The sequence below is a fragment of the Bufo gargarizans genome, chromosome 2, assembly GCF_014858855.1.
Source record: "Bufo gargarizans isolate SCDJY-AF-19 chromosome 2, ASM1485885v1, whole genome shotgun sequence".
Lineage (NCBI taxonomy): Eukaryota > Metazoa > Chordata > Amphibia > Anura > Bufonidae > Bufo > Bufo gargarizans.
The window spans coordinates 66,890,962-66,908,171 of NC_058081.1; the positions used below are offsets into that span (position 1 = coordinate 66,890,962).

The 17,210-nt window shown below is 43.0% G+C and overlaps 1 protein-coding gene across 8 annotated transcripts in view; it reads right to left on the bottom strand.

Moving 5' to 3' along the window:
• ADGRL1 (adhesion G protein-coupled receptor L1) overlaps positions 1 to 17,210 on the bottom strand; it is a 356,531-nt gene that overhangs the window by 239,905 nt on the left and 99,416 nt on the right. Inside the window, exon 1 of one of the 8 annotated variants that reach the window (XM_044279109.1) lies at positions 12,357 to 12,384. The exons of the other annotated variants lie outside the window; for them this stretch is intronic. Coding sequence (XP_044135044.1) covers positions 12,357 to 12,372 — 16 coding nt within the window. The 5' untranslated portion in view covers positions 12,373 to 12,384. Of the gene's footprint in view, positions 1 to 12,356; positions 12,385 to 17,210 lie in introns of those variants that run through there. 8 annotated transcript variants of the gene reach the window in all.

The window sequence follows — 17,210 nt, forward strand, 5'->3', positions numbered from 1 at the left end:
TCAGTGGAGGCCATTTATTGAACTAAGCCAGCATTCAGGGTGTAAAGAGGGTAGGAAGACATTTTCTGTACTGGGCCCTAATGATTTTTTATTTTTTTTGTGTGTCGTTCCTTCATTGAAGTACCTGTTAGTTCAAGTTTCCTAGTAATACAGATGAAACTCGAAAAATTAGAATTTCGTGCAAAAGTCCATTTATTTCCGTAATGCAAATTAAAAGGAATTGCATTAATGCAACTTAAAATTAGAATTTTGTGAAAAGGTTCGTTATTCTAGGCTCAAAGTGTCACACTGTAGTCAGCTAATTAATCCATACCCCCTGAGCAAAGGGGACCTCAAAATTGTGACTTTGGGGTTTCCAAGCTGTAAGCCATAATCATCCAAATTATAACAAATAAAGGCCTGAAATATCTCGCTCTGCCTGTAATGAGTCTCATATGTTAGTTTCAGCTTTTAAGTTGCATTACTGAAATACATGAACTTTGCACGATATTCAAATTTTTAGTTTCACCTGTACATGTCATCGGAAGCTTTATCTGCTGTACTGTCGACTGCCTTTCAGCAACGTGGGAACTTATGAATAAAAAAATTAAATGGTAAAAAAAAAAATATATATATATATTACTCTAAGTGCTGCAGGACACGGAGACCTTCCCAAGTACCGAGATGCAGAAATTGCCGCTGGATAAACTCTTATAGGTCAGATGTGTATGAAGATATGACCCCATAGAAGCAATGTTCCCATTTACCACTGCATACTGACCACCATTCTTGTTGGTAAATATGGGGCATTTTAGCCACTTTCCTGGATCCACCCAGACCTATTGTGGAACACCCAATGGGGAATCATCTCCCAAAAATTAGGGACAGTCCCTGCAAAGGCTCCTGCTGCAGCCAGTTGTCTTACAGCTAGACTCAGGACAGTTAAGAGGAGCTGGGGACACGGCTGAGCTCCTAGGACACACACAAAAGATTTCTTGACATTTCTAATCTTAATTGAGACAAAATAAGATTAACGGAAAGGAGTGTAAATGAGGACGTGCTGGGATAGTTTTATTATTTTTATTTTGCGCATTTTCAATGTTTGACATTCATGTTGGAGATTGTCTCTGAACATCCATTAAATATGTGCAGTATGAATCTTATTCATTATTCATTAGCCCTGATTTGCAGAGATTTTAGTCTTTATTGACCTTTTCTTGATCAATTCCCAAAGTTGAGGAAACAGAGAAATTGAGATATTGATTAATGTATTGCTGATTCTGATACATGAAGAACTACTGGGACTTCTTCCATCGCACATCCCTCCAGACATAATGGCCCGCACCATGTAAATCAATCTTCTTTACTCTGTGACTAACTATGTGTTCAGAGGCACTGATGTATAGTACAAAACAGGCTAAAATTAGAAATGATGGCTCTATGAGGATAGAGAAATCCTCGTGGAGGGGAATAGGTCTTAAAGGCTACAGATATGGTCACACAATAATGCAATTAAATCATTGGGTCATACAAATATAAGGCTTGGAATTACCATAGGAATATAACCTCTATATAGCTTAAAGATAACAGGGGATAAGTGATATTTTGAACTTATGAAATTTTAATGTCCTCCTCTCCAGCTGAAGCATCAAAAGGATGGTGGGGGATGTTTCAGAATATGTGGGGGTTATAAAACTGCAGCACTACTATATATATTATATTTTGTCGGGATCTGGATGTGTGGCCAGTGACAGAATCCTCAGGCTTCAGAGGTTTAAAAGTGCAAATTAGGTTTATTTTGTTCAAATCAACACAGTGACATCAAAGTTGAATAGTCACTTTAAAACAGAAGCAGCCAAAAAATACCTACCCGTCTGGGCACTAACTAAACACAGGTTAGTTCTCACCTAAAGACGTCAGTATAACCAGGAGATCAGGCTTCTCCCAGCAAGCATTTGCAGCTCCTCAGGGTCTGACTCCTACTGTAACTGAGCCTTCCATACATGGCTGGACTGGGAGTGAAATTTAGTCCTGGTGTTCTAAAACGCACAGGCCCATCTGCTGTGTGGTGAACGTGAAATACGTGTGCAAACCTGCCACACCCACCTCAGTGCTAGTGGCATATTTGTATGGACATTACATTCTAAACTACCAAAAATACAGGAAAATACAGCACTACATACCTCCTACATCCAGTCTCCTCTGAGGTAGATGGTGCGTTTCCTCATCTTCCCAATTGGAAGCAGACCACCATGATGGACATCTTTCAGCCATGTCTGGTCTCTGGAGTTTACCACATAGATATCTTAGATTTCTCACTTTTCCATCACCCCCTCTCCTGGTGCTGCAATTTTGTTATATTGCTGCTACCACCAATACTGTGCCTGCCATGCTCCCCAGTTCCCCAAAACACTATACTGAAGAAATGAGAGTACTAAACAGATAGTTCCCCCCGCCATACTAATATTGCTGCTAAAAGTACCACTATTTGTTAATTCCTCCCAGAGTGCCCTCATTATTAATAATATCCCCTACAGTGATAATACTCCCTGAGAGTGCTTGATAGTAGTAGTGCCCTCTATATTGTGCCCTTTAATTATAATCATTCACTCCCAGAACCCCTGGCAGTAATAATGCTACACAGTACCTCAGTACTGATAAAGATCCTCAAAGTGCCTCCAGTAGTAATAAGGCCCCCTGACGTGCCACCAGTAGTAATAATGCTCCCTAAAGTGTCCCCAGTAGTAATAATGCCCACTAAAGTTCCCCCAGTAGTAATAAGGCTCCCTGAAGTGCCCTCAGTAACCTACTGGGCCCCTGATGCGCCCACTAGTTATAATTTCCTTTATAGTGCCCACATAGTTATAATGTCCCTCTGTATTGCCCTCACTAGTTATAATGTCCCCCTGTATTGCTCCTCATAATTATAATGTCTGTCTTTCGTGCCCCAAGTAGTTATAATGCCCCACTGTATTGCCCCAGGTTGTTATAATGTCTTCCTGTTTTGCCTCAGGTAGGTAAAATGTCCACCTGTATTACCCCCAGTATTTATAATGTCTTTATGTCATGCCCCCAGTAGTTATAATACCCCCTGTATTGCCCTAGGTAGTTATAATGTCCTGTCATGCCCCTAGTAATGGTTCCCTTGTATTGTGTACCTCCTGTATTACCGCAAAAGTGACAGAAAAAAAATACTCACCTGAGTCCTGCTTCTTGTTTCAGCCTGTGTAGCAGGCCTGTTATGGCTAAGTCCTCACTTCCCTGCAGGATGACCTCATTGCAACCACCTAAGTCGCATTGATGTCATCACTTTTTGACCACCTGTGCTGCCTAATAGGCTTCAGGGCTAGCGGCCTATGAGAGTGAATGGTGGGGCTGGGAACCCCACCTCACTATTCAACTGCATTGCCGTTCTGAGGACGGCAATACATTTGGGTTATTTGTGGTAGGACACTACTTTCAGGGTGTCTTGGCCAAGTGATGCCCAGGACAGCCCACTCCCGCACAGGCCCATCTAGTATTTGCAAGATAGGCACTCTGTCCCTGCTTCCAGCCCTGTATTTATCCCCCTCCCCTAATTAGCCCCAGCATCTGCACCTAGCCTGCTCTAGGCTAGGGGAAAGTGGTGTACTTGAGTGGGGAGGGAATAGCAGATCCCACTACCAATCCTCCCTGCTATTCCATAAAAAATCCAGCCCAAAAAACAAATTTACAAAAGACCACGGCAAACAACAATTCTCTGAGGTAACCTAGCTTTCCTGGATTCTTTTACCTCACCTATCTACGGTAGGTAGGCTAGGTGAGATATCTATTCAGTCACAAAAAAATAAAAATAAAATAATGCATCCAGATAGAAATGCCAGATTATTGCATAACTTGGCATGCAGTTATGTCTCAGGCAGATATGTTAATGATGTTTGATGTGGTCTAATTTGACAATGGTGGTTTCCAGAAGGGGGCATAGATTTGCATCTCTCACTGCCCTATAAAAAGATGCTTAGAAGCTACTTTTGCATAGTGTACCTCTTGCTGAATGATCACTGGGCGCTACACATGCGTCCACAATGCACCTGACATTTTGCCCAGATGACAGACTTTGAGAGGGGATGCCTCATTAGACTAAGAGAAGCAGGATGGTCATTTTTAGTGAATGGCCTGCCATCTAGGCCATTCTAACTTAACTGTTATGGAGGTGTTGGGAGTAGTGCTTACATGATGGCATATAAACATGGTGAACAGTAGAAAGGATCGTTTAATCTACCAACAAGCACAATTGGCTCCCACATTTTCATGGTCCACCATGCAGACACAGATGGCCCCTTCATTACACACCCCTGTCTCTGCTGGCCATTTACAAGCCTTTAGCCGAATGAAAGGTTTTCACAGAAATGTCTTATCCAGATTGCAACACTTCCTCCCTTATCACCGATCGAGCATTTACGGGACCAGCTGGGGCATCAGTTTCAGCAACCTAGGATTCTGCAGGATCTATAGGCCTAGCTGTAACATCTGTGAACAAATGGAGCACAGGATACCATACAGAACCTGAATACCTCCATGCCCAGGGTTAACTACCCTGTTCCTGCTATCTTGATAGGAGTGGGTTGGGCTAACTTCCTGCCAGGAGGGGGAGTCCCTGTTAGGACAGAGAGGAGAGCCATCCATAATCTTTACTGGTGGCAGAAAATTGGACTTGAAATCAGCTGCTATTTATTACCCAGGGAGCAAAGGCCTGAGAGAGTACACTGTGACACAACACTTCATCAGGGTCACTAGCACTCCGATCCTGTGCACTGGCTCCTCTGGGGCTCGCTGCATTGGGAATTGGGGATCACTGAGTTAAGGATCACAGGGGGTTCTCTGCTGCTTGAGGCAGATAGTGAACTGGTGCCCATTTCTTCTTAAACTAAAGTTTGAAAAGGAGGGACAGGTACATATGATGCACACCATGTATTCCCACATTAGCTCACTCAAATATTGTAGTCATATCTTCGGCAACTCTATCCATGAGACAATTGGTAATTCCGTAGAACCAGTGTCTTAATAGGATAGGAAAGAGGATCCGACCCATAAGGCCAACCTGGGCTTGGCCTCCCTGTCTCCATAGGTCCATTTACAGTCGCAGGGCTAAACTCATTGTAGTGCCCAGTCAACATGGCAACATGTTGCTTCCTTTATCATGGAAGGCCAGCTATGGTGAAGAACCCAAAAACACATTCAGGCCCAAAAACACAAATCAACCACTGCTTAGCTGACTATAAGCATACACGTTTCCTTGACTATACAGGTTAAACTCGAAAAATTAAAATAACGTGCAAAAGTCCATTTATTTCAGTAATGCAAATTAAAAGGAATTGCATTAATGCAACTTAGAATTTTGTGAAAAGGTTCAATATTCTAGGCTCAAAGTATCACGCTCTAGTCAGCTAATTAATCCATACCCCCTAAGCAAAGGGTACCTCAAATTGTGACATTGGGGTTTCATAAACTGTAAGCCATAATTATCCAAATCATAACAAATAAAGGCCTGAAATATCTCGCTTTGCATGTAATGAGTCTATCTCATATGTTAGTTTCACCTTTTAAGTTGCATTACTGAAATAAATGAACTTTTTGCACGATATTCTAATTTTTCGAGTTTCACCTGTACAAGGGGCTTACTACCAACCAGTCAAACAAAATTACATAAACATGTTTTACCTCACATCGGCAGTAAATGTCTACCCGCATTTAGGCTAGAAATCACGTTAGCAGTGGTAATTGTCTCCCCAGACAGGTTCTGTTTCCTCAGATGGCTATCTCTCTCTAGTGCACACCTTGCACCTTTATAGCCCAGTAATGAGCTGGACCGTGTTACAAAAAAAATTGTATTAGCCAGAAAGGGAATTATAGGCACACTACCAAACTGCTCATCATTCCATAAAAACCAAGACCCCAAATCAGGATATCACGACCCGCGTGCCGATCACATACGTGACGCAAAGGGAGGGAAAAGGAAGGCCCTGTCCAAGGGAGATGGAAAGATGGTGACCCCTAACTCACCTAGAGGCTGGCACCTGACTGCCCTGACGTCCCTAGACGGGTTTCTCACCCATACGCCGATCACGTTCCTAAAACCCTGGCTTTCCCTAAAATGAGCCCTACGTAGTGAATAGGGCGGTGGGAACACTAGTCCGCACCACTAACACTAAAGGGAAACACTAGGGAGAAGACAGACAATACTGACAAAACACATAATCCCAGGTGGACGACAACAAACAACCAACAGGGATCCGGAGGCTAACACTCTGGTACGACAACCAGGGATAACAGCAACTCAGCTTCAGTGGGTCAGTATAGAAGTCCAGGCAGGAAGCTCTATATCTGGCAACCAGAGAAGTGGGAGAGGGGAATATAAGGCGGTTGGGAGTGCTGGACAAGAAACAGCTGAGGAGAAGAAGCTACGGATCCCTGAGTGAGACAAAAAGGATTACAAGGCAAACCCAAAATGCTACCATTAAGAAACAGCACTATTTTTAGATATAGAGCACGCAGCCAACCGCTGCGACTTCCTGACCCCGGGTATAACGGAGTCAGACGTGTCTCTTGACACCCTCGTGACACAGGACCTACAATAGTCCTTAGTAAACTGCTTTGCTCTCCTGGACCCTATATGAGATATATACTTTCTGGAGCCTAGTACACATATGAGAGTAATCTTGGGGAAATATAACGTTCCTGTCACAATGCGTATAGTCGGGGGCATGTTTAGGAAGTTTAGACTATTTAACAAAGGAACTAATGTATTCCTTTATCCACATATACATGTTTACGCAAAGACTTTTCGTTTTACGAAAGTATCTGCCAATTAGAGCAGAAGTTTTACTAAAACTACAAATTTCTAGAATACATAATTGTTGCCTTCTCATTAAAAATAATAGACTTACACAACTCACAAGGAAGTTGGGTTGGTAAGTTCACTAATTGGATGTCTTTCTTGCTAGAAATGTTGTCTAGCTATCTTGGTAAATAACATTATGGGGGTGATGGATCTCGGGAATTAACCTGCTTGCATTAATGAAGCTCAAGCAGTCGCAATTGGAATTTGGTGTTGTCTTATTCTGGATAAACACAGTATTAAATGGGAAAAAGTTGAACTTGATAGACACTAGTGTTTTTGACTTTCTGTGCCACGTGTTACCTTGTTGCCTAATTTGAAGTTATGTCTCTAAAAGGAGTTGTTCCATAATCACAATTTATAATCTGTCAACAGGATGGGGGATAAATGTCTGATCCCTGAGGGGTCCCACCCCTAGGATCCTCGCCAATCACGGAAATTAGTCCAATTTTCCACATTTGGCTGAAGTGAGTGTTGCGCATGCATACTGCAACTCCATTAAATTCCTATGGGACTGACAGATAGCAGAGTAGAGTGCTCGATAATCTTCATTATGTGGAACATGGGACCCCTGATGTCGCGATCAGACACTGACCACTTATCCTATGAATAGCTGGTACTGTAAGTTGTAACTATTGGAAAAACCCCTTTAAGGTTGGTATTGGTCTGTACCTATGAGGACCTCTCATTGGTTGTACAATTTGCCAGAACATTGGTGTAACCAATAAGAAACATTTTAGGAGTAATTCACATTTCTCACAATTTAAAATAAGTAGATCCATCATACAACTGTGTGGCAGTATAATGAAATACCGGCGTCACCTATGTGGTGAAGGTTAAGCGTTGGGTACACGGTACAGAACATCAATTGTCTCACATAGAAAAAGTATAAAAGAACCCAGTATCATGTTACAGAGAATACAACATTCACTAACTCTAGCCAGAGTATTTTTTATTTAGAGGGATATATCCTATAAAAGCTCGGCTCTCGTAGTTTGATAGATATCTCCATGTTTCCACTTTCCTGTGATGTACTCAAGGTTCCTCCAGCTTTCACTTCACTAGCATCCTACGTTTTCACAGCATGACCTCTTGTTTAGAGTTTTCCTTTATCTCGAATGCTTCCTACATTTCTTTGCTGAATGCCCCTAATAAGGTTTATGATTGGCATACATTGTGTGCAGCAGGATGTAGGCGGCCACATTGCACCCATGGTGAGGTGTCAGGTGCTAACCCTATTCGGAGATACGTGGGGTAGGAACTCTGCCAGATATGGTATAAAGACAAGACCGCGGGCGTACAGTCTAGATCTTGGCCTGACACCATAGAGGTCAAACACATCTTATACTAAAGAGGGTTTGTTTTGCTGGAAGCCGTGGTGGTAAGCAAGATATTAAACCTTCTCTTTATAATACTTCCAAGAGCCAGATGGATCTGATCACTGCTATATCCTTCAACGTATAGATTACTACAGAGCATTGCGTCCATTGAATAGACTCTAACATTACAAAATCAATATTCCTACAAGATGATCTCAGAACTCTAGATGAAAATGTAGTGTTGATCATGCTGCGTGGACTATCGGTCCTATCAAGTCTTGTTCCAGTGCTTTGTTTCTATTTTTGCTCTATTGACTGCTTAGTGGAAGGCACTGTATCGACTGATGGAGGTGGGTATTGATTAGTGATTTTTTTCTATAGAAAAGAAGCAAGGAACTGGCACGTACACTAAAAACGGCTAAGAACCGTAGTGAAGAAATATGGATTATGCAGCCAGGCAACATTAGACCAGAGAAGAGTTGACAACTTTTGGGTTGGATTAACTGTGGACAACTCATTTTAGATATAGGGGACTCCGATATCTAGCTGATTGTGGGTACTGAACCATAAAATATATGAAGCTATAGTATTCTTGTTTGATTATAGAGGTGTCAAATGTTGAACAGATAGCGTAAAGATGGTAGACAAAATGTGTCTCTAAATGATGGACATCATAACAGAAACCCAGTGGACTCCATTGACTATAATGGGATCCATTGGGTTTCTGTCATGGAGTCTGTCATGTGACAGGCCCATCTTTGGCTTGCATTTCTGAGGAATGAGTTTTTCATTCATCCCAATTCTCCTTGTCATCCTAATAAGTTATAGTGGATATTAGACCTGGCGAATATCACAGAGCACAACAAAGTACGCAACAAATTCAGCTTTGCAACATTTATGCATCTGAATAGAAAGCAAAAATAATATTCTATATTTAATTATGATTTTAGATGTGATTTATTTTTACAAAAAAGCAGTTTATTGTAGGAGAAACAAAAGGACCTTGAAATGCACCAGGGGTGGACATGCCATATGCATATCCTGTACAGTTGCACTCATTCCCAGTAGGTAGGGGGGCTCACTACCACCTTAAAGGGACATCAGTCAGTAGGATCAGCCCTATTAAGCCATTCATAACAGCTAAAAAGGGATGATTAAAAGTACGGTATACCTTTCCTTTCCCTGATCCGTTTCTGCATTACAGAGAAATAAGTGTTTTTAAAAATATGTAAATTAGGGCTTAAGGGGGCTATCCAAGACTATAAAATGCCCCCCCCCCCAGGGACAGGGAAGAGCCTCCCTAGCATGGCGGTTGATGCTAGGGAGGGTTGTCCCCGTCCCTGTCTGCCATTGGCGGCGCAGAGAGCCAGGTAAGTATATTCAATGTGAGGGGCACGGCATATGGGAGGGCATTTTATAGACTTGGATAACCCCTTTAAGTGCACTGAGGGCTTGACTTACCTACTCGGTGCACCTTAGCTCTGGTGATTTGCTCCCCTGGACACTGCCCCCTCTACCAGGACAACTGGTCCTATCAATCAAGTGGAGGGGAAAGTGTCAAGGGAGGCAATGGATGAGCTGACTATTGGGTTGATCATGCTGACAGATGCCCTTTAATTGCAGCTTCGTGCTCTCCATTAGAATGGTGAACAGTTAGAAACTTAAGGGTGGTCTATGATTAATTATAGTATAGTAAGGGGCCTGTATACTGTTCATAGTTGCTTCCATACGGGCTCTCTGCTGTCTGTGTCGCTACCCAATGTCTCAAGTGAAATCCACTAATGTCATCCATATGCTTTGCATATTGGACTATTGTTCATTGCATATACTTCATGTTCACATTGTTCAATGTAGAGAAGGGCAATGTGGCTTTTACAAGTGTATGGAATAGATAATATTGTTACACAAATCACACAAAATTGAGATGCTTATCAACATTGTGGAGCAATATTTGTGCATTATCTAGATAGAGAAAGCATCTGCTTTGCTTCATAGCTATGTGTAATATGAGTCTGTCAATGTGCATATAACCAGGCTCCGTTATACAACGTTTCCTACTCATACAGCATCATAATATTACAGATATGTAGATAATCTACTAGATATGAACAGGAACCTAATACAAATAGGGAAATTTAGAGAACACACTATAGGCACTGGGTAGAGAGGGATACGTGTTACCTGGTGTCAGTCCAACGTTGAGAAGACTGTGCTAAAGACAGGTTCTCTATAGTACCTATACACACTGCAGTGTCCTCAAGACAGGTCCACTGGCATCTCAAAATGCTTCAAGTCTATCTCTATCGAGTAGTGTTACTGAATTTCAGAGCCAAACTGAGAACATAGAGCCCTAAATCACCCTTTTTACCTTCTACTCAACATTATAAAGGTGGAGTGAGTAGCATGGGCGTAGCTATAGGGGGTGCAGAGGTAGCTACGCCCCTGGTGAGTAGCTATCTTCTTCTCCAAAAGTTGCATGGTTGATGATGCTGATGATACTGTACTCTACCTCAGGAACAAAAAGTTAGGAAAAGTGTTACATATTTGGCCCAAGACAATTGATGATCCCTTCTGATATAGTTGTATGGGAATCCATCAATCTCTAGTATTTGGCAGTGGAACATTTCTGGGTGATAGCGACTGATCTCCACTAAAAAAGTTGATAAGAACTGATCTCTACTAATAGTGAGTGATGGGGACCGATCTCCATCAACATAGGGTGATGGGGGCCAATCTCTACTAATAGAGGGTGATGGGGACCGATCTCTACTAATAGAGGGTGATGGGGGCTGATCTTTACTGATATATAGGGTGAAGGGGCTGATCTTTACTAATAGAGGGTGATGGGGACCGATCTCTACTAACATAGGGTGATGGGGGCTGATCTCTACGAACATAGGGTGATGGGGCTGATCTCTACTTATAGAGGGTGATGGGGGCTGATCTCTACTAACATAGGGTGATGAGGGCTGATCTCTACTAATAGAGGGTGATGGGGACCGATCTCTACTAACATAGAGTGATGGGGGCTGATCTCTACTAACAGAGGGTGATGGGGCCTGATCTCTACTAACAGAGGGTGATGGGGGCTGATCTTTACTGATATAGAGTGATGGGCCACGCCGCTCTGTGAAGGAGCCCAGCACCACCTGTATCCACGAATCTCCTCCTTTCTCACGAAGTCAGATCACCGTAATCTCGCGGTGCACGAGCTCGCGCATGTGCAGTTCCTTCCCTGAGGCTGATGCCAGCACAGGGAAGGAACACTATGACGGCACTGCGCATGCGCGAGCTTGCGCATCGCGAGATTACGGTGATCTGACTTTGTGAGCAAGGAGGAGATTCGTGGATACAGGCGGTGCTGGGCTGGGCTCCAGAACAGTTAGTACCGCCCCTTGGGCTCCTTACCAGGCTGACATATATATAAAATGATTTTTTACACTCAATAAAACCACTCAGAGATATGGGACAGGTATATTGCGGACAAACTAGCGGCGATCTAGCCGTGCATGTCCGCATCTCTATAGGGTAAAAAGAGGTGACAGGATCTCTTTAAACTTGGTATATCAAACTATTAGGTTTCCTAGGAGTTATATTTTTATCTCTTTTCTTTCAATCTTTTTTAATCATTAGTTTTTTTCTTTCTCTAAACCTTTTCAAGCTCTTTAAAGTAAATAATGTCAGAGCAACACTGACGTATGTAGCTATGGGTAAACACATGGTTGATGGTGTTAATATACATCTTGTTTTAACCACTTTAGGACAGCCGTTGCACACATATGGCAGAAGTCCAGGGTTTAAAAATCGCCCCTGCCTGCTTATAGCCACCAGGCTACAACAGCAGATAACTGGAGCTAAGCTCTGCGATCGTCAAGAATGCCGATCTCAGACATTAAACCCCTCAGATACCATGTCAAGGTAAAAAAAAAAAGTAAAAGTAAAGTTTATAAAAATATTTAAAAATTCAAATTAACCACTTTCCCCTAATAAAAATAGACAATAATTGAATAAAGATCATGTTCTAAAATGGCAGTACTTTTAAAATAAAACATATTTATCCATTATGATTACTGAACGCTATAACAGAAAAAAATCGAAATGGGTGATTCTTAATTATTTTTTTTATCGCTTCACCTCCCCCCAAAAAATTTAGTAGAAAGTGAACAAAAAGTCATACTCACTACAAAATGGCATCATTAAAAACACATTGCCCCACAAAAAATGAGCCTCACTTATCTCCGTAGCTGTAAATACAAAAATGTTATGGGGTCAAATTATGGCAAGTTTTTTTTTTCCAGTATTAACACACAAGATAAACTGTACAAATATGGTATTGCCAGGGGAGGATTGTCCATAGACCCTACAGGGAAATTTCCCGGTGGGCCGATGCCCCAGGGGACCACCCAATTGCGCCTCTCTGCCACTGACTGGGTACATAATGAGCTCTCAACAGTATTTAACACTGTGAGAATCAGGAACTCATGTACCCAGTCAGCAACCACACATGCCCTTTTGAATTCAACTGCTGTGGCCCGCATCTCACCTCCTAAGCCCCCTGCACCATTGACAACTGGAGGAGGACAGAAGATGGTAGCTATTGATGGTCACCACAGAGGGACAGCTTTTGGGGCAGTATATTGTGCTACACTGTGTTATTTGGTTCTGCTGGGATGGTATTTTGCACTATGGTATTGTTGACCCCGCCTACTTGTGTTGCCCCACCTTCTGTCAGTTTGAACCTGTCTACAAAATGGGCCCACTTTTATTTATTTTTTCCACGGCCACTTTGAGTTCCCAGTCTGACCCGTGATATTGCTGTAATTGTACTGACCATAGAATGAGGGGAACAGGGCAGTTTTACCACATAGTGAAAGCCTTAAAAACAAAGTCCAACTTTGGTGAAATTGCGTTATTTTCTAATTCCACCGCATTGGGTATTTTCTTCATCTTTTCCTCCAAAAATCAAGCTTTATATTTAAGTAAACAGTAGTATTGTAAAAAAAAAAAAAAAAGGTGGCTTGTTCTGAACAAACGGTCCAAAAATGATGTCATAACGGGGTCAGATGCCTGCCTGTGTTTATGCACACAAACCCATACTAGTATTCGAAGAAGCAGTAGCTTTTTCTGAACAAGCTCTCAAAATCTTTTACTTTTCTTTAGAAGCAGCAGCAGTACAGTGTGGATGTGGAACTTCACAGACAAGTTAAGAGATGTGCAACCTCTGTGTAACAGTAAAAGTAGCAGCAATAGTAGCGGCAGCAGTGGAAGAACACCATGGAACCTAATATTAGTGGCAAGGCAGTAAATGTGCCGCTGTGTATCAAAGAATAAGGTACTTGCAAATTGTTTCCTGTTGTATAATGTTCTGATGTATTACAACATGCATAGCACTGTATGGATCAGTCAGGGTTAGCAATCCTGACTCTGCCCCTGTAGGAAGCTAGGTGATGCACTTAGGTCTATCCTTAGTTCAGTCAGTGTGTCTCTAGAATTAGCTGAGGACGTGAGAGAAGCTACATGGAGCTTTGCATCTAGAAAGCCATACAGAGTGTATCCTGGTAATACAACGATTTTACCTCCCTTTCAGCATCAGTAAAAGATTCTCCCATTTTGCTTTGATAATGAGGAACTAAAAGCATGGATATCCAGTAGTCATCACTTTGCTTGATGCTTATGATACACCTATCAGCTTGTAAGCATGCAAGCTTGTTATGTTTGCCAGCGTGCTGGAGGACCCAGTTCTTTCTGGCTTCTCCACCCACTGAGATGATTGGTCATGGCCAGGGTTGTAATCATCATCAGCTTCAGTGGTAGCTCTTCATCCTCATCCTCCTCCACTTCGTCCTTGCGGGTTCCCAACAGCTACAGGCAGTCAGCAAGATGTGGAAGGTCTTCTTCCACCATCCCTTGTTACATTAGCGTGAGTGTTTGCTCCAAAATAAATATCAGGTGGATGATCGTTACTGGTGCAGTTGTCCCTACTGACAATTCTAAAGGGGCTCTTTGAAGGGCTTGAGTATGTGACATGCATCCTTGATGAGCTGCCACTGCCTGAGCCAAAAATAACATAGGCTCCCTAAAGTGGTGGTCTGGTGTATGATGTAATCATTGAACACTCCAGCATATGCAGAGTGGAATTCCAATGAGTTAGATCAAGGGGTGCAAAGGCAGATCGTTCTGTCCCTGGAGGGCATTTTTAGTCACTTAAGAAGGGCTGAAATATGTATGAAAACAATCACCCTGGATGTGTCCAGCACTTTCGGTAAACAACAATACTTTTTGAAAAAGCTTTGCACCACTCAATTTGTCATGTGCACCATGCAGGGAGCATGTGTTACTTCCCTCAAGTGCATCACAGCCACAATGTTCCTGCCATTGTTACCATCTTACCCCAGTTGCCGTTGGCGGAGAGACAGTCAGTAGGATATTTGTTAATTGATGCACTTTAGCAACTGATTTGCTATGTGACATCTCTTGCTCAGGCTTATCAGTTCTAAGATAGCATGTCAACGCTTCAGTTTACACATATGACAGGAGCGAAGGGAAGGGAAAGCGATGCTCTGCCCTGTTTCTTTTCGGCACATAATGCTGTCCATTGAGGAAGATGTGGAGGAGGTGGATAATTGCCTGGTGTGGGACTCAGACCAACAAAAACATGGAGACATATATAAGACCTGGCCTTGTTGCTGTGGTAAACCGTTGCCACTACCACACAAAACATTGACCCAGTAGGCCATGAAAGACATGTATTGTCTCTGCCCATAACAGCTGCTCCAATCTTCGACAGTGGCGTGCACCTGGTCACACAGCAACAATTCCAAGGAGCAGCTCACATTATGTACCCCACATGAGAATACAAGGCAGGGATAGCTTTTTTGGAGAAATAGTGGCTGTTAGGTATCATCCATCGAGGCTGAGTGCACACCCACAGTTAGAGGACAGATGTGAGAGCTCCTACATGGACTAAGCTCAAGCTAAGAAAACCTGTCTCTGAGACTACAGCTACCAAGGAAGCAATGCTGCTACCAAAGTACCCCTGAAGAAAAGAGACCAGACATCCTAGAAGGTCTACAACCCTCAAGGTTGTGCTTTGGAATCAAGGTACAGTATTGTGCATGTTTATGGCAGAAAGACTTTGCTGCTGTGGAGAGAGAATCTTTATAAAGCATCCTCTCATACTTTGAGATTGATTGCCCACCCATATCTAAATTTCGCTCTCCTCAGTCAGTGAACTGCAGATGAAGTTAATAAGAACTTCACTGCACGGCTGTGTGCTGCAGAAAGGCTGTTAAGAGTTCTTTAGAGAGAGAGAGAGAGAGAGCAACTACAACTATCATCATTGTTGCTTCTATACTGCTATTGAGAGAGGATTTCACTGTGGTCTACCTTGGAACTATGCCTTTTGCTGCTATGTGTACTACTGCTCCTATCATCAACTCAGTAAAGAAAGACTTTTCTCCACCATTAACATGCCCCTTATCCATACTCCTGCCTTGCACCCCATCAAACATTACCATCAAGCAGGAGCCCCAAAATCATTGTGTGCTCTGATGGAATGAAGAGTGCAACCTCTATTCACTGTACGCACGGCCCCAGGGAGCACAAGAAGGAGGACTGTCACCATGAACTGTGAGTACTACTAGCACCATAAGGGCCACATACACGACCTCCATCCTCTCTGCCCTGTTCCCCCCCTCTGGGTTGCTGCAACTGCACTGCCAGCAGCTTGACCAGGTGGGAGTTCAGCTTGCTTACAAGCAGATTGCTGGGCGCGATAGCTGTTTTCTGGTCACACATTTAGTTATGGAAGACTGATGACGGAGCAGAGGGGGAATAGTCTGAGCAGGAGAACAAGTAACTGGTCATGATGATGACAAGGAAACTGTACTGTTGTGGATGTGACCTTGCTGCCACAAAGAAGAACAAGAGAAGAATGACGGTCTTGTTTTGATTGCTGGCCAGTTCTATTTTCCCACTGGATCTGGTGATGCTGCCTCATGTCCTGCTTTCGAGCTGTTGTGCCTATGTTTGAATGCCGACGGCTTATTTTAGTCCTGCAGATCTTGCACTTGGCTGTGGTTTTATCTGCAGGCACTGTGGAAAAAAATGCATATGGGAGATACCTACCAGCAGCCAAGCCTGGCCTAGGTCTGGCATGGTATAAGTCTGTGCCAATGATATCAGCGGCATCACCAGTTACTGAGCTGATCACAATAGAAGTAGATCTGGTTCTGGTAGTCTTTTCAGATGTTTTGGTCATATATTGGTTATGTTTATTCCGGCCACTACCCTCCTACTCTGATGTCACCTCCTCCTCAGCACTCTGATCTGGTTCCCAAGCCCTGTTCAACACATAATCATCTTCATAGCACTCACTCTTCCTGCCACTTCTATGACACTGTGCCAATTGTGGGCTCCTTGTACTCCTCATGAGTCCCTGCTCTGTATTTTCCTTGAGTACCACTGTTGCCCAGCTACCAATGTCCCTATCACCGCCACCATGGCTACAAGTGTCACTACTACTACTACCACCACCACCAACACAGCTATGCATTTCAGTCATCAGGTCCCCTGCCTCCGCCTGAACCTCTTCCTCATAGCAATCCAAACATTGACTCAGCACCCGGGAGACTATCTTGAGTATCTTTTATAACACATGAGGTTTTATTTTCTCTTTATAGGAAATAAAGGAGACACCCCACTAGGAGTGGGCTGTGAAGACATAGATGATGCAAATGTAAGGCTTTTCTGGAGCCACAAGGAAGAAGAACAGAAGGAATGTACTGACCCCTGGCTCAAAAACACTGTGTCAGACTCAGAGGTGACATCCTGACAACCTGACTTTCTACCTAGTAATTCCAACTACTTTCTTCACAATCCTAAATTGGCTATCCTCTTTGTGTCTATTGCAGGTGGGACAGATACATCCTGTATCAGTAGCTGATCTCACAGGGGCGTCTGTGCAGTATAGCTAGGATAAAACCTGACAGACGAGCCAATATCCCCCCCCCCCCCCCCCTTCGTTTGGAAGAAGA